This window comes from Streptopelia decaocto, assembly GCF_964273445.1.
Source record: "Streptopelia decaocto genome assembly, chromosome: 1".
In the NCBI taxonomy this organism is placed as follows: domain Eukaryota; kingdom Metazoa; phylum Chordata; class Aves; order Columbiformes; family Columbidae; genus Streptopelia; species Streptopelia decaocto.
Window position 1 is genome coordinate 4,191,086 of NC_138663.1, and position 19,100 is coordinate 4,210,185.

Sequence of the window (19,100 nt, forward strand, 5' to 3'; positions counted from 1 at the left end):
TGGCAGAGCCTGGCCCAGGCTGCCCAGGGGGGTTGTGGAGTCTCCTCCTCTGCAGACATTCCAACCCGCCTGGACACCTTCCTGTGTAACCTCATCTGGGTGTTCCTGCTCCGGCAGGGGGATTGGCCAGGTCCCTTCCAATCCCTGACATTCTGTGGTTCTGTTGTCCCTGATTCACAAAAAAGTAACCTCAGCAAACAAAATCCATCTGTGGTTGTGCAGCTGGGACACTTGAGGATGTGTCATTGTTCCCCTGCTAAAGGCCACATATTGTCTTGGCACAGCGGCCTTGCAGATGAAACATTAAGACCTGTGTCAGGTCACCACCGTTTTTTAATTGAACCCACTGATTTAAGTATTTCCCTGCACTCTGTAACCTCTATATGCTTCATGGGCTGAAGTAAACCCTACTGAATTTGCTCAAATAACACCTTAGGCACTTGCACAAATAAATCTCCATGATTTCCACACCTGCCTTGCCTTGAAGAGCCACATCATCAACTGAAATTTGTCTGAGTAGACATAAAGCTGAGATATTTGACACATAACACACCAGTTTCAAACCACTGCCATCAACAGCACAGGCACTACACCGGCTAAGCATACAACATATAGATTTCAGCCCCTAAAACTATGTTAAAATACAAAAAGAGTTCAGGAAAAAATATATTATTTCTTTAATTATGTACTGGTCACATCTCACAAAGTTATATCTGCCTTTTTAAAGCGCTATTAAAGGTTTTAAGTTTGATCATTTCATCTATACAGGCACAGAAATTTCATCACTTCAAGCTCACTTAAGAACTTAACTGCACCAACCTGGAGAATGTACCACAGCATGAACTCTGTCTTGTAATACAGAAAACTTAATCCAATTAATGGTATTTTCTCAAAGTGGAGTTATGCCTGCATACCACTTACAAGATCACAGGGAGCCTGCCCAAGGTTTACTAATACAAGTAAACAAACTGCAGTAGACTTTGGTTTGACATTTGAGACCAGAGAAAGGCCTAAAAACTGTGTTCACTTGAGAGCTACTCAATTCGACCGTGGAAGTCCTTGTAGTATGTTTAATATACACCTCAAAGGGAGACACGAAGTCCATTTACAAAGACAGAAACGGGCAGACACTTAAAATGAATAAAACACTTCAAGGCACATGTGGTTAAGTGAATCAAGAGCCCGTGGGCAGCTGTGAATGTTCATTTAAAGACGTATACTTGATGTGGTTACAATAGCGAGCCTGTTGTGCAGACAAAGAACACGCTGCCACAACTTGTCATGGAGAAAGTGACCCACCAAATTCAAATGGGAAAGAGCTTGTTCGTTCCAGAAAAACTGGAACTTGACCCCTTATAAGCAACAAGTGAAAAAAAATTGACCATAATAGACATGACTCTTAAGCCGTGGTTAAAGAGATCAAGGATGGTTAGACAGCAGAACAACCTTTTGTCCCCTCCTGCCAAAACGTAGGCTGGTTGATAATTCAAGCATTAATGTCCCAAGGTGACTCAATTTGGGCCTTATCAAGAAAAATAAACTGCAGACACACAAAAAGTATCTATTGTACTTGCTACACCTCTAAGCACACTAACTGCCATTCCCAAACCTACCTGCAGCTAATGGAGACAGTTTCACCTGCGCACTGATAACCACAAGAGAAGATTAAACAAGCCCAAATCTTCTTGAGCAGAGCAGAAGGCAAATAACAGATTTGAGCAGCTTGCAATCACCTGCTCCTGTGGTCATCTGAAGTTATAACAAATCAATGCAAGCCTTCTCATTAAGTACTCGCTCTTTAGATCTAGTTTCGTTGAACTGTCTTCAAAGTTCTTCGCATGGGAGCTAAGCTTTTGCAGATGAAGGTTCAAGAACCGATTGACTGATTCAGTAGAGATTTTAGTTCCTAAAAAGAGCTCATCTTAGTTAAAAGAGACTCGAGTAAGTCACATCCAACAACAGCACCCAAATGATCAGAACAAACACCGGCTTTGAGGCCTCCTTCCAATTCTCATCAGGAAGCTCCTGGCACGGACACTGCAGAAACCACACATGAAAGCAGCTTGTGACCGGGCTAAGTTCTCATTCAGAGGGCGAGCAATGTGTTAACGCTGCTTTGGCCAGTCCCTCCGCTCACGCCAAGGCTGCAATGGCAATAGTAAAGCATTAGCATATCACATTTCTAACCCGCAGGACGCCAAACAATACCAAAGATTACCAAGTACGGGCACCGTTCAGTTTCTGTGGGACTCAATAAGCGCCCACACGGAGCTAAGACGGACCTGAACAAAATGGCTCTCTGCCACCCGGCACCGCCGTGCAATTAGCACAGCATAATAACGGCTAAGACAGATTAAACAGTACATGCCACGGCCCTGTTTTAAAGCGCTACAAAATACCAAGCTTCTAAACCCAACGCTAATACCTTTCCTCAAACAGGCTGGTCTTGATGCAACTCTTCTGGTCTCTAAAATCCACATAAATGCCCTGATGAGGGTGGGATGGTAAGGAAAGGAAAAGAGTTATGTGGGGCTCGGAGTACCTAAAACAGGCTTTCAATTCTTTAAGCACCCAGTAGCGAGCAACGCCAAATAGGATTTTTTGGTTTTGTCAGCGCTACACGAAATTCAATTGTGCAACGCCAAGTGAATACACAGTATACTTTATGAAAAGCCTTCTCAACACGCTAAGCCACTTTATAAAATCTAATTAGAGCTTTCTTCATTTAACTTGCAAATGCTGAAAGCAATTATCCCACTTAAGGACTAACTTACAAAACGTTTTCAAAAAGCAACACAACAGCAGCAAGAGACAACACTGCCTCAGAATAATGGATTTGTTCCTATACAGGAGAGAAAGGATTGGGACTCAGCTCCTTAGGGTAGGGACTGCTCAAATAACTATTTATGCCAGAATCACCATGCATCATCTTAGCAACAGCATCCTGGCATGCTCCGCTACGGCACAAACATGATAGCTTTCATTTCTTGTTTTCTTTTTAAATAAGTGTCCTACGAACCCTCTTTAATGTGAGCGGGACAGCGGGAAGCCAGTTCCACTCCCCATCCCACCCCCAAATAAAAACTGGGGGAGCTTGGCTTCTTTCGGTTGTCATAACCTTTTGCAAAGAAAGGGTTTTCAGTTGCAAGGAAATCTGTTTTATTCAGGCTGATCCAGATGAAAAACCTCAGGAGCGAGCCTGGACCCTGTTCAAGAGTCAGGGAAATAAAAACAAAGAACAGCTGACTAATTCTCCCTTCTCGGTGCTGTAAAAGACTGAATGGAATGTGAACACTGCCTCCAGTATAAAGTTCAAAAATAAGCGTCATGAGGTAAATGCTCTTGTCCTAAAGCAAACTAGGACGAGGACATAAAAAGGCACAAACAACCTACTTTGTTTCCAGTTCTGAGAGCAGGCTGTCATGCAACAAATAGTGCCCCCCTGCCTACACGCAACTGCGGAGATTAATTGCTCTCATTTCCCACTTTCAGAATATAATTCATTTCCTGCTCCACCCCCCCCAAAAATGGGGAAAGTTCACCACAATCTTGAAAATGGAAGGAAATGTATATTATTCTTGGCATTCAGTCAAGTCTATACGCTTTAGGATTAGAGCTTGATTGTGCTGTATCAATACCAGTCCTAGGCTAACGCGTACTCCCAAAATGTTTCATCTAAGTTGTAGCTCAAAATGATTTGCTTTAATCTAGATGAGAACTAAATTCAGCAATAGAAACAATTGCAGCCTTGCGCAGAATAAAACATTTTACTCGAGTTGCTCACAGAAGGCTTTTTAATTTTCTCATAACTTAGAGTGCCAGAAACCTAACAAAAGAATCGAATCTATTGTTTTTTATGGTAGCATAGAGTAATTGTATGGTGTATCAGCACAAAACACAAAGCAAAGTGAGCTGAGGATGATATATTTATTGATTCTAACGCCCACGCGATCACTGACCATGTGCTAGGAGCACAGGACCCCAACAGAAATGTAGAAACATTCTGGTTGGAAAAGACCTTTAAGAACATCAAGTCCAGCCATTAACTCAGCACTGCCAAGTTCACCACTAAACCAAGTTCTAAGAACCTCATCTACGTGTCTTTAACCTCTTCAGGGATGGTGACTCCAGCACTGCCCTGGGCAGCCTGTTCCAATGCCTGACAAACCTTTCTGGGAAGAAATTGTTCCCAAGATCCAATCTAAACCTCCCCTGGCACAACTTGAGGCCGTTTCCTCTGCTCCTGACACTTGCTCCTGGGGAGCAGAGCCCGACCCTCCCTGGCTCCAAGCTCCTTTCAGGCAGTTCAGAGATCAGAAGGTCTCCCCTCAGCTCCTGTTCTCCAGCTGAACCCCCCAGGTCCCTCAGCCGCTCCCATCACACTTGTGCTCCAGCCCCTCACCAGCTCCGTTCCCTTCTCTCAACTCGCTCCAGCACCTCAAGGGCTTTCTTGGCATGAGGAGCCCAAAACTGACCCCAGGATTCAAGATCTCACCAGTGCCCAGTAGAAGGGTCTTGCACACTCAGAACACAAGAGCATCACAACAGCAGTAGTAGCCAAAGCACCCAGCACAGGCTCAGGGTGTCCAACATCCATCTATAAGGGTTTCTTCAGCACGCAAGATCCTCCCATAAACAGCATATCCCAGCTACTTTTTCCTTATCTTTATAATGGCAAAAAAAAAAAATCACTGCTACATGTGTCATTTCACATCCAAGACTTAACAGCTCTAGCACTAGCCTTAAAAATCCTTGCATGTCACACAGGGTAGATATAGTGAAGGATTAAACTGGGATGGGAGTCTAGCTCCAAAAAGCATATTCTGGATGCAGATTGTACACCTCATTCACTAAATTACTCTTATGTAAAAGCTTAAAGCAGTATATGAAACTAGACCAGTATATCCTTGCCACAATTTATGGGAGATAACAGATATTACAACTTATTTTTACAGCTGCTGTACCAGCTATGAAGGATATTCTTTGGGAGTATGCAAGTTAAATGTGTTCTGCCAGTATTTCAGGAAGCCTATTAAATAGATCAGAACCTGGCTAAGAATTACAACACTTGAAAGTCCCCAGGAGAAGTACTGGGAAGCCATGAGTCTACCCAATTTTTCACAGAAAAAACAGTTAAATGTCTAATGACAAATTTTAAGTTTGGATATCAAAAGGTTTCTGACAAGTATTTGCAAATATTTAACTACTAAGTGTAGCCACAGCTAAGACAAGGAAGATATCCTTTGGTCAGGCAGTTGACACAGTGAGCTATGGCTAATCCGCTTGCAAGTACCTTCCTACAGCAATGCAACTAAATAGATTTACTCGCAAAGTCCTTTCTGGGCATCTGACTCAGACATGATGGAGCAGATTAAAGTCAGTGGAAGCTTTTAGCACGTAGTTTTGAGTCATCTCTTAAGGTGGGAAAACAAGAAAATCCAACAGGATGAAGCTTTTTTTTTCTTCCTAAAAGCACACACACATTTGCAATAGTCCTAATTTCTCACTGTTGATCTTCACAACCTCAAACTGAGCCTTCCACAGAGAGACTTTCCCTGCTCAGACTACAAGTAAAAAAATGGCCCAGCGTTCTATTTTTGAAAGAGTTTGATGAGCTTGTAAGTCAAATGATTAAGCTCAAAGATCTTACAATGTGCTCCTTACAATAGCAGTGGACTGGATTTGACGACCCATGAGGGGACCATCCCTTTCTGTCCTATATAAGACTTCACTCAGTTTGCTCCACCCTTCAGGGATCAGTGCGGGTCCATTCAGCAAGACCTGGCCAGGCTGGAGGGCTGGGCAGGGAAGAACCTGATGAGGTTCAACAAGGGCAAGTGTAGGGTCCTACACCTGGGGAAAAACAACCGCAGGTACCAGTACAGGTTGGGGTTGACCTGCTGGAAAGCAGCTTTGCGAAGAAGGACTTGGGAGTTGTGGTCAACAACAGACTAACCGTGAGTCAATAAAATGCCCTTGTGGCCAAGAGGCCAATGGTACCTGGAGTGCGTTAGGAAAAGTGTGACTAGCAGGTCAAGGGAGGTTGTTTCTCCCCCTCTGCTCTGCCCTGGTGAGGTGACATCTGGAGTTTGGTGTCCAGTTCTGGGCTCCCCAGTTTAAGAAGGACAAGAAATTACTGGAGGAGTCCAGTGGTGGCTACGAAGATGCTGAGGGGTCTGGAGCATCTTTGTGATGAGGTGAGACTGAGAGAGCCGGGGCTGTTCAGCTGGAGAAGAGAAGCTGAGAGGGGATCTCATCAATGGTTATAAATATCTCCAGGGTGGGTGCCAGAGGATGGACCAGACTGTTCAGTGGTGCTCAACGACAGGATGAGGGGCAAGGGGCACAGACTGAAGCACAGGAGGGTCCGTCTGAATATGAGGAGAAACTTCTTTCCTTTGAGGTGCCAGAGCCTGGCCCAGGCTGCCCAGAGAGGTTGTGGAGTCTCCTTCTCTGGAGACATTCAACCCTGCCTGGACACCTTCCTGTGTGATCTGCTCTGGTGACCCTGCGTTAGCAGGTGGGTTGGACTGGATGATCTCCACAAGTCCCTTCCAACCCAAACCATCCTGTGATTCATCACAGCACAGGTGAGCACAGACTCAGTGCAGCACACAAACATTCCTATGAAAACAAAGAGATGCTTAGTGTTCTATTGCCATGAGATTACATCTTAAAAACTATTCTCCCAGGAGGGCTGCTTGCAGAATGGGATGAGCCAGCATGTGATCTATTGGCTTCTGATGAATCCTGATTAACACACCCCTCTAAGAAATAAAGAGCACCCGGTGAATTGAGTCATGAACTTTCCAAAGTACCAATATTCTCTTTTTGACAGCTGTGTTGCACAAGTTTATCTACAGCACAGAAACAACTTTGGCAACTGATGACCGTGATGCTGCCAGTGCAGGGAGCCGCATTCCTGGGTCATTTCTGAGCTACATGTTCTCACATCAAGGTATCATCAAGGCCTTCCAGCAGCACATAACACTGTGGATCTCATGTTGCACAAACCAAGTCCAAGAGAATTCCTACGCGAGCAAGTGGAATAGCAGAAAGGGGAAATAAACCTCACAGAGCTTCAAGTACGTGAACAACGTGAAACAATTCTTTCATTTATGTGAAGCGGGTTGCAGGAACACATATAAAGGTCTTATCTAGGCTTTAGTTTACAGTCAAAAATTGAGTCATCCAGCCTACGTGATTCAGCTTACAAATGCAAACAAGAGAAGCACTGAAGTAATGCTCTAATACAAGTCAACTTTGGAGTGAAATGGCATCAATATTGTGCTATTTCTAACAGAAGACACAATTTACCTGCAAACCAAGTGTTACTCGGGCTGATGAAACATGAATCAAAATGTAGCTGCTTAAATTTTAACAAGGAAACTTGCTTTATTACACATCAACTGCTCAGTTTTGCTTTCAGTAACACTGATGAAATAGAACAGATGACCCACCACAGAATCAGAGCTTTCACCAGCTCTGAGAGATGGGCCCTCAGGACAACATCCCTCGTGCGCCACATTTAACTAACCCCACTAACAATTGCAGGATGTGGAATGAGGTCATTTTCTCGTGGATCGCAAGTTCACGCTGTCCTCTCATTACCAATAACAATGGTTAGCGAAGGTCCAGCCAAGAGAGATTTTTCCGTAGATGCAAACTATTCGGCTCAGCTGCAGTCACACTTGTAGCTACCAGGCTGAAAACAAAACCGAACTAGTCATTTATGGGCTGTTTAGCCACAATGATGAAGATGCAGCAATGTTAGAACTTCTGAAGTACTTTTTTCCTTAATTAATTGTCCTTGAAAAGCTGGTGATAGCAAAACATGAAATTAAGTCCAATTACTTCGACAGCCACAGGCTCTCAAATGTTTCTGAGAAAGTGAAGACAGTCTGAAACAGATAATAAATAGTTGATACCCAGAGGTGTCTGAAGTGACTGTAGAGTTTTTTGCCCTTAGGAAATGGCTACGAAATTCCCCTCTCAGGGATACAGATACTAAGTACAGTTTAATGTAGGCTTCATCTGTTAGCTATTACAGCAACACGGCAAGAGAAATATATATATATATATATATCAGAACAGAATCTTTTCAGCATTGAAAGGAACAGAACTGTGGAGACTGTCATGCCTTCTTTTGAATGAAGTTATAGATGAGGGAAGATGTAGCTTCTGAAATTGTTGTTTATATCACCTTTCAGCTATTCTCAGAACATTATGTAGTTATCCAGCTGCAGGAAATGTACCAATTACCACTGGAATTGCAGCACAGTCTCTGCTGTGTCATAGTATCGGAAACAAGGCATATTTAACTTTGCAATAATCTATGTGGAGGAAAATCAGGCAAGAAAGAGTAAGTATTTTCACTGAAGGTCTAAACACCACCCTAAACCCTTCCCTTCTATGTAATAAGTATAAAATTTGGCAGCAAACGCATGTTTTCAGAGCACTGAAAACAAAACACGCTTGCGGCAACGCAAGAACTAGAACCCAACAGTTCCTCAATCCCAGCACCACTAAACTCTCCATCACATAAGTACCCTGGAAAATAAATGGATTAAGTCCTATTAAGCACACCATGTTTCTCAAAAATAAGACCTGGTGTGATTTTTCAGGATTTTTGAGGATGCTCAAAATATAAGCCCTACTCCAAAAATAAGCCCTAGTTACAGTTCATAAGAAAAGGTCAATTTAAGTAGTGTCCAGGCAGCTATACATGTAAAAAAGTAAAATTAATTGGTAATAGAATGCAGCAGGGTTTGGAAAGTTATGATGATGTTCCAGAAGATGATGACATGACTGTATTTAAATAAATGTTGATTTTTGTTCATGAATATCAGTAGATGTAGATTGTTGTCCATGGAGAAAGGAAATAGAATCACAAATTCATGATGGAATTCAGGGTTTGGAGACTTATGATGGTGTTCCAGAATGTGATGACATGACTATATTTGAATAAATGTTGATTTTTTTTGTTCAAGAACAAATGTAGATTGTTTTTCATGGAAGAATAAGACATCCCCTTAATATAAGCCCTAACGCATCTTTTTGGCGCAAAAATTAATGTAAGATCCTGTCTTATTTTCAGGGAAACAGGGTACTATGGGGAGAGGCTGAGGGAGCTGGGCTTGTTTAGTCTGGAGAAGAGGAGGCTTAGAGGTGACCTCATCACTCTCTAGAACCACCTGAAGGGCAGTTCTAGCCAGGTGGGGATTGGTCTCTTCTCCCAGGCAGTCAGCAATAGGACAAGGGGGCATGGGCTTCAATTCTGTCAGGGGAAATTTAGGCTGGAGATTAGAAAGCAATTCTTTGCAGAGAGAGTGGTCAGGCATTGGAATGGCTGCCCAGGGAGGTGCTGGACTCACCGGCCCTGGAGGTTTTTAAACTGAGATGGGACATGGCACTTGGTGCCATGATCTAGTCAATGGACTGGAGTTGGACCAAGGGTTGAACTGGATGATCTCTGAGGTCTTTTCCAACCCAGTCAATTCTGTGATTCTGTGATACTAAACTCTTTCAGGTCTGAGAACTCATCATACCAACCAATACATTATCCATTCTGCCTGTGTACACTCCTGAGACTGTCCAGAATATTTAAGTCCTAATTACCTCCAAAACCCGGTGGCAGAAATGCATTCATTATTAGCAACAAGGTCCACAAAAACTTACATTTTCAAGCGTGTAATTATCCAGACAATTTAGCAAAGGATTTGCCTATGATACCACTTGAGAATGCTTCCCCTGTGTTACCATATTGGCATAACTGCTATTTCTTTAGAGATTTCCGTATTTGTACAGCTTGGGAAGCATTAACATAACTGAAATCTACCACAGCCTACCTGGACTCAGAGACTGCTCCACTCCCAAGACAAAGTTGACTGGTGTATGGAGCTACTTTCACCTTGCTGGCAAGAGAATAAGTTTTCCTCCCACCTTCCACCACCACATACCCTGTTTCTTTAAAATCCTTTTTCCCCATGCATTTGGTATGAAATGCAGGGACTCCAGCTGGCTCTTGTTCGACAGGTGCGTATTTCTGTGTCTTTAAAATCCAAAAGGATATAAACCAGCTTCCCTTATAGAAATCTCCACCACTTCACTAAAACCTTACCTGAAAGTTCTTTAATACTTTAAGCAGCTGAATAATGCGTCATCCTCCCTGAGACGCATTCATAGCCACCCAAGCCTGTCTCTGTGTACAGCCTCAATTGCAATTTACAGGGAACTGGATGACGCAATAACTTCATAATAAAGTCACAGAAGTAAAATAAAGCTGCATTCCAGACCAGAGAACAGAGCATTACAGTCATCACGAGCCAGAGCTGCAACGGTGATTTTCATCGGAACATAAACATCACAAATCGACTACACATGATGCATTACTTCAAGGTGCATGAGCAGTTTACAAGCTGCATCCTTTGCAACTGAAAGCTTTATGATGGTTTAGAAATTCACATATAACCCGAGCCCGGTGCACACAAGTTCCAGAGTTCCGCAGTCTTCAGAACACCGCGCATAACGCATTTATTTTAAGCACTCCCTTCTCTGCGAGACTGACTTCAATATCAATGCTTGGAGAAAAGTGACCTCCACACATTGAAACATCTGCTATTAAGAATAACTGAAGTTTGGCTGGTTTTCTGTGCTTCTTTTTTTATGCTGGAAGCAAGAATTACAGGTACCTAGTGATGGAACTGGATAACATAAAACACAGAGCTGTTTTAAAATACAAATGATCTTCTCTTAAAAAGACAACTAACAGGGGTTAAGAGGACAGAGCTCCTTAGGTACACAAGGTAGTATAAGGTAAATAAGTTACTTTTAAAAGCTCAAAACCTTTTCAAAAGAAGTTTATTTTAAAAATTAATAATCAAGGTACTCCTCCCTCAATAGGGTCTATTTGTTTTAGTCTGCCTATGTCAAAATCACTGGAGAAATTAATTGGGCATATCTTAAAGTCTCTGTAACATTTTGGAGAAAGAACACTGGCTAGAACATTTTTAAAACTATTATGCTACTAAGCAGGAAGGAAAATAAACCATTAGCATGCGATATTTAGGATCAGTCTGGAATACTTTTCACTTGGTTCACTTCAGCATCTGCCTTCTTTGTCCCCACTTTTGTAGGTGTTTACGCTACTTAGGAAGTTGGCTCAGAGGTTTATCTGCAGCATCCAAGTTTCTATCGCAGGCTTTTGGGGACAGCTGCTTTCTCCCCAGGGGCTTTTGTGGCACCAGGCAGCTCGTACAACTGAGCATCTGTACAACTGGAACTACTCACAAGTAGGACATGGCAGATTCAGTGTATTAGATCTCAAGTCCATACACACCAAACTACTCAAAACCACATCACCATCTGTGGGAAGGAGTCCATATTTGAGACTAGTTCAGTTTCTACACTTATATAAGCTTATCTATGTAAAGTTTTTACCCTATGCTGTTTTATTTCTGCATCACACCAAAAAAAAAAAAATCAGTCATAGGTGTCACAAACAAATGCATCAAATGCTTGTGTGGTTATGACATTGGGAGCTTTGCGTAAATTCATCCTTGTCAACCAGTGTTAAGAAACACATGCAGACACCATAAAACATTTAACTGGAAATACAATAGCAGCTGAAATTCACCCTGGCTCTCACTATTGAGATCCTTCTACATTTGTCAGCTTTTACTTTCAGTAACCTGGAAAAGCACTTGGTGTCAGCAGCAAACTGTCACTTCACAACACACCGATTTACATGTTGAACCTAGTGAATTGTAGGCACTTGTTGACCTGTTTTCCTTCATTCTAAGAAATGACATCCTCTCAACTAGTCAACCCATGACAAGAACTTCACTTCTACCTGTTTCTTGCCAAAGGCTCTTAAAAACTCAGAGAAAAACAGTGTCATCTCCACTTAACCCATTTACACAATTTCCACGTCCTTCACCGAGCTATCTGTGAGCACAATTTTCCTCTGAAAAAGCCAGAATGAGGATGAGTCAACACACCATATTTACAAATGCTACAAATATTTACAGAAGCTACCAATTCATGCAGTAATACAGTGTCTGAAGGGACAACCTCTATCTCTTCTCATGTATCTAGGAAATACTGAACAAAGGTATATGAATACTAGTTACATATAAAATATGCCAACTATCATGCTTCTGTACTCTCATTTATCAAATCTCCAGAGACATGGACATCCCTCCGCCTTTTGATCCTATTTAAAAATCCACATAACTACCAATTTCCACCAAGTGAAGTCTTTCCTATAGTTTATTGAAACTGTCCTACTGTACTGAATTTCACTAAATTAGCCTTCAAAAGATAAAGCTGCTGCTTGGAAACCAAAAATATTAGATACCAAAACATCCCATGAAATTTCTCTATTAATTGACACTGGCTTAGGATCGAAATGCCCAAGGAATGACAAGGTTTGTTTTCTCAAAACTGTTTATTCCCAAATCCTGAAAACGGTCTACTGATCTACAACCACTACCAAATCCTGGAGACAACAGCATTTGTCAGAACATTTCATTGGGTTCAGGGTAAAAACCTTTAAAGGTTCTTGGACTTCACATGTTCTGGCTGTGCCTCATGCCAACCAAATCATAGAGCTGTTGCATATTTTACCACTTGTGGGCCATGAGCTGCTCCATGGTCCTTCTCCTCAAAGGGATACAGAATTGGAGAAGGATGATTTGACAAGGACTGCAGGAGCTTTGCCAGATTCACAGGCTGAAGGGATGATGGGGAAGTTTTCGTTCATAAACTCATGGAATCACACAATCATTGTGGTTGGAAAAGACCTTTAAGATCACCGAGTCCCACCATTAACCCAATTCTGCCAAGCCCACCACTAAACCATGTTCCCAAGAACTTCATTTATGTGTCTTTTAAACCTCCTCAGGGATGGCGACTCCACCACTGCCCTGGGCAGCCCGTTCAATGCCTGACAACCCTTCCTGGGAAGAAATTGTTCCCAAGATCCAATCTAAACCTCCCTTGGTACAACTTGAGGCTGTTTCCTCTCATCCTCTCACTTGTTACTTAGGAAAAGAGACCAACACCCTCCATGCTCCTTTCAGGCAATTCAGAGATCAGAAGGTCTCCCCTCAGCTCCTGTTCTCCAGCTGAACCCCCCAGGTCCCTCAGCCGCTCCCATCACACTTGTGCTCCAGCCCCTCACCAGCTCCGTTCCCTTCTCTCAACTCGCTCCAGCACCTCAAGGGCTTCCCATAGCAAGGGGCCCTTGTCCATATGCTGAAGGTTCAGCCCAACACTGCGAGCAGGTCTCCTACACCCTCTTTTTAAAATTAAGTGGTTCCCTACTCCGTCAGTGTTGTGAGCATTTTTTTGCTGATGTAAAAAGGGCGATAGTAAATTAGCTTTAGTAGTCAAACTGTTAAAAATCCACAATGCAAGTTCAGGTGACAAAGAGACATTTTTCCAGCAGATAAACAGCACCAGAGTTTACTAAAAAGGTCAGGCAAACTTTTCATAATGTAACATAACAGGAAGATTATGATAATCTGGCATTGCAACAGAACCTACCAGCGCCTTTATCCCAAAAGCATTACTGTGTGTTACCCCTACAACAACGCTGGATAAAATGTTACTTCTACCATATTATTCTCTTGTCCAAGCTTAATTATTCAGCAGCTAATTTAACCACTGTCACTGATTAATTAGAACAAAAGAGCCAGAAGCAGAACAAACACAATACAACACAAAAACAATACAAAGTTCTACTGGAATCTACTGAATGTTTTTTAAAATTCCATGTCAACAGACATTTCCTTTTAGCAAATTGTTTGTGAACAGTTGATGTCCCAATTAGAGAAACATCTGGAGTCTTTGTTTTTGAATTTACTTCTCAACATTTGAGATTGACCTTTTCATTTCTCAATCAGGTTTTATCCAGATCTCTTTAGAGAAAAAACACACACCACTGTTGGGTTTGCAAGTACGGCAGCCGCCAGTCAACCGCACCTCAATAAGTCACCAAAAACCTGGACCATGTCTTGGCAGTTGTTCTTCTGAACTTCACTGCAGACCACATCCACGCAGACAGTCCTTCTAGAATGTCATTTCTGAAGCTCACGCATTTCTTCACACTTGTTGGGTGGGGAAAAATTTAATGAAATAGAACAAGGGCAAGTGTAGAGTCTTACTTCTGGGCAGGAACAACCCCAGGTTCCAATATAGGCTGAGGAACGATCTATTAGAGAGCAGCATAGGGGAAAGGGACCTGGGGGTCCTGGGGAAAGCAGGATGACCACGAGCCAGCACTGGGCCCTTGTGGCCAGGAAGGCCAATGGCACCTGGGGTGGGTTAGAAGGAGAGTGGTCAGAGAGGTTCTCCTGCCCCTCTACTCTGCCCTGGGGAGACCACACCTGGAATATTGTGTCCAGTTGTGGCCCCTCAGTTCCAGCAGGACAGGGAACTGCTGGAGACAGTCCAGCGCAGGGCAACAAAGATGCTGAAGGGAGTGGAGCATCTCCCGTGTGAGGAAAGGCTGAGGGAGCTGGGGCTCTTTAGTTTGGAGAAGAGGAGACTAAGGGGTGACCTCATTCATGTTTACAGATATATGAAGGGTGAGTGTCAGGAGGATGGAGCCAGGCTCTTCTCAGTGACAACCAGTGATAAGACATGGGGCAATGGGTTCAAACTGGAACAAAAGAGGTTCCACTTAAACATGAGAAGAAACTTCTTCCCAGTGAGGGTGCCAGAGCCTGGCCCAGGCTGCCCAGGGAGGTTGTGGAGTCTCCTTCTCTGCAGACATTCCAACCCACCTGGACACCTTCCTGTGTAACCTCATCTGGGTGTTCCTGCTCCATGGGGGGATTGCACTGGATGAGCTTTCCAGGTCCCTTCCAATCCCTGACATTCTGGGATTCTGTGTCTCTATTAAGTACATCTCTTCTTCAAAATTCTCCACACATTCACCTCAGTCTCCAGTAGCTGTTTTTTTCAATTCCCCTATCTTGCTTCCTCTCAGCCCAAGACCCTTCCCATCTTCCATTTGAATTTCTTGACCTTCCATTGCACCCTGTAATTTTATTTTTTCCCCCTCCGAAATCCCTTTACAGCCCCTTTATTGTATCAACTCACAACTCTTCTACTGTGTCTCCTTTGCTCCCATCCCAGCGTTACCCTGCTAGTGTCAGGCATGAGGAACTCGAGGAGAAAACATTTGCTGCTCCTGGCACTGCCGATGCTTCGCGTCCCAGCCAGGCCTCCCAGGCTCTGCACAGGCTCAACTGGATCAGGCAGGATCCCAGCAAGGAAAGGAAATTAATCCCGTAAAAAACAGAGCTACCCACACTGGTTTGTGCAGGAAGAAAACACAGTAACCCCTTTTGGACAGGAGGGTTCTGTTTCACTGCAGCCTGAGCTAGTCAAAAGTACATGCTAAGCGGCTACAGAGTAAGAAGTGAAAGAAAAGACAATTAAAATTGTTGTGCCTTCTTTTCTATGGCTGTTCGCTTTTCCAACCTCCTTATAAACCGAGACAAAGGAGGTCTAGCTGTTTATCTTCACCATATAGTCAATAAGAGAGTTGAGTCCCAATTACTCTTTGGTGTTACGTCACACACCCCTCCTTATCATGAGGAGGTTATGTGGTGGGTAAACAGCAAGAAAAATGGTAAGACCCATGGTTCAAGGCTAACAGAGCAACACAAGCCCAGCCTACAGGACTGGACCCTGCAAGACTAAATCCAGCTTCAACATCCCATCAATTAAACATCCAAGTAGCCTCAGGCAGTGACGAAAGGACTAGGACTAAAAAAAAACCAAAGCAACTTAAGAGGTAAAAAGCAACTTTCAGGGATGTAAAATGTAAGGACAATTTTACATTTATACAGCTTGTATGATAGAAACCAGAATATCACGTTCACGTTTTGTTACTGTCCATTTTGTAAAGGATGTTAGAACCAGTGAGCGCATGATGTGCACGGAGATTTGAAGCTATGGGAAGCACCTTACTGTGTTTTGTTTCTTTTTTTTAGCTCAGGCTACTTGTTCTACTTGATTACAACCTCTAAACACCTTTGCCAGGAAAACTGGCAATATTTAAGTGTTTCTTCATCTGGTAGGGAAGGTCACAAAGTAAGCTACGGCAAGAAATTGGAAGAATATAAATGGGAAATAAGTTGTTAAACTTTTTTTCAAAGAGTTGGGGAAATCAACTCCTGAATTCATAAAAAAAAGTGATGAAATCTCAAACATCTTGTACCTTCAAGAAGAGGCTGCAAGAATTGCCTCTGACAAACAAGTAACAAATTCAAAACACAATTACCACATGGAACTTTAACATTTCACAGTATACAGTAAAACGAATTACATAAACCAAAGGTCTTGGACTTTTTCTGGTTACCTCTTATAACCCAAGCTACATTCATTTCAGAGGTCTCATACGTCAAATACTGAGCAAAACAGGCCAAGGAAAATGGCTCGAATACCATGAAAGCTCTCGGGATTGCGTGGCCTCTGGCAGTTACCCCGTCCTCTAGATTTCTGTCTGCTACTTGTCCATTCCTACTCACATTTTTGACAGAAGCTAAGAAAGAAAATAAACAATTTGTTTCTGAAGCTCAACACCAGCATCAGGTCTGAAACGTTTATTAGTCAGTCTGGTTGTTCACTCCTATCAAATCATTTAACTCACATTCCACCCACTGAACTGATTTTTGGCTGACCAGTCTGCTCTTGAGAAATAAACCTTTCCCCTCCAGTAATCTTAACTGTTCTAATTCACATCCATCTCACATCTTCCCAATGTAAGCATTTCAAAAGTCTTCAGAACTCAAAGGTCTGAATTTTGTGGCTCTTACTGTGTGCTATACATCAGTGTAAGTACTTCAGAAGAATTACATTTTTCTGTGCAACAACTCATGTATTAATAACAATACCAATGTTTGCAGGACTTACCTCTTTCTCTGTATCCCTGGATATACAGGTCCACTGGTTTTCCTTCACACTGTACGCCCAGAAGTCAGCCAGATCCTGAGTTCCATCCCAGCCACCAAACAAATAAACAGTTTCTAATAAAAAAAAAAGAAAGGAAGAACATTTTATGTTAAGAAGGGAATGCCTTTAAACAGGTTAATATTTAAAAAACACCTGTAACAAACAGATTATCAGAAGGGAAACTGAAACCAATTCTTAAAGCACTGCTCCTCCTCAAATTGAACCAGTCACCAAGACAAAGAAATGTGGTGTGGTTTAGTAATGGAAATTCTTCAGAGTGATAGGCAGTCAAATCTCCAGGAGTCGTTTTCTATTTCTGCATATACATAAGAGGCAAATCCACAGCCTTCTGCTTAGAATTCAATAAAGACAAATGAACAATACTCAGCATTTTGGATACTGTGTGTTTTAGTCTATCAATGACATCCCAGCTTATACCCCATTGGGTACAAGATCTGTAGACAAGAAAAACTTACAAGACAGTAGCAACAAAGCTTTTCTGTTTAGTACTTTCTTTGAAAAGAAACTCCCCTGATGAAATCCTCCTCAAGGGAAACACCTGGCAAAAAGTAACTTACCTGATGCCACAAAAGCACGTAAGTAGAAGAGTTACAGTTTTAAGTCAGTGTTTCAGGCCCATCTTTAGATCTTGTTAACTTAAATCTACAACCGCTTCAGGCACAGCAAGTTCAAGGGCTTCTCAGACTTGCAGATAAAAACTACATGAAGCCTCTGAACATGGGAAGCATTTAAGGAAGAAGCCTCTGTTCTGACCTGGAGAGATAACTAAGCTGCTCCCACTATAATGAAATCACTACCTGGTCTCAAATGCTAAAAACTCTTAAGTTTTAGATTGCATTAAAACCCAACGCAAAGCCAAGTCCAAGAAGAACAAGCCACCTAAGTCTTGCAGAGCTTTGAAAAACTCCTTTAAAATCCACAAACCAGTTCTATTATGGACGTAACGGTCAATTTTTAATCCAACACCAATTAGAAGCACAATTATAAAATGGGAATAGTCCCTGACCCTTACCTACCATCAGGATAGTGGTCATCACCATGGAAAGGTTACCCTGGTTCATTAACTTTAATTACCCTTCCTCCTGGACTCAGGGCTCTCAGTGTTCCCTGCAAAGAGCAGGTCCCTTTGTGCACATAAATTCTCACAGCTCACAAAACCCACATTACCACAACAGCTTCATTGATAGCCGAGAAAAATAGAAAGATTTGGCACCAGCTAAGTATCCTATTGGGGCCTCGCCAAAACGTCATGCCCGCCTGGAAAGGCTTTGTTGTCTCCGATGAAATTTAATAGCAAACCTGAACGAATCTGATGAAAACTCAGATTTCTGAAAGTTACCTAAAGCGAGCTGACAGGTTTAAGTGGCGTGTAAATGCGGAAAGAGGAGGACAGTCGGACAGTGAGCGCGACCCGTGAGCATCAGCGATAACACAAGAACACTGTGCCAGACTTAATTTTCCCCCTGATGTCAAACTGAAAATCAGTTGAAATCAATGCTCCATCACTATCTAGACTCTGAAGTCTTACAATTTATTACAGAACTATATACATATTTTTTATAGGAAGTTTCTGTATTTTTAAAAGGAATATTTCTTAATGCATCAATGTACCTGTTGCTGGTAACATCAAGAAAACATCTTATAGTCCTTCCAAAGTTTGTGATTGCTCTCCCATGGTATAAGGAAAGGGATGATGCTCCTCTGATTGGTACTTGGGGCCACATCTGGAGTGCTGTGCCCAGTTTGGGCTCTCTGATACAAGAAGGACGGTGACAAGCAGAAAGTGAGCTTAGGGAAGGTCACTTGTTTGGGGTTAATTTTTGGTTTGGTTTTTGTTTATTTTTTTGTTGTTGGGGTTTTTTGTTGTTGGTTTTGTTTTGTGCTCTGGTTGGTTTTGCTTGGTTGGTTGCATTTGGTTTTTGGTTTTGTGTTGTGGGTTTTTTTCTTTTTGTTTTCATTTGGTTTGGGTTTTTTTGTTTGGTTGGTTTTCTTGGGTTTTGCTTAAGAAAAAAGTCCAGCTTCACTCTGTTCCCCAACCAGCATCACACCTTCCGCCCTACCTGCCAATTCAGATTTTGTGGGGAGGGTTATTTTTTCAGAGGTCCAAGCAG

At 42.5% G+C, this 19,100-nt stretch overlaps 1 protein-coding gene across 2 annotated transcripts in view; it reads right to left on the reverse strand.

The window, feature by feature from the left end:
• MKLN1 (muskelin 1) overlaps window positions 1–19,100 on the reverse strand; it is a 104,472-nt gene that overhangs the window by 34,753 nt on the left and 50,619 nt on the right. For both annotated transcript variants that reach the window (XM_082068485.1, XM_082068486.1), the window contains one exon: window positions 16,930–17,042. In XM_082068485.1, coding sequence (XP_081924611.1) covers window positions 16,930–17,042 — 113 coding nt within the window. The remainder of the gene's footprint in view (window positions 1–16,929; window positions 17,043–19,100) is intronic.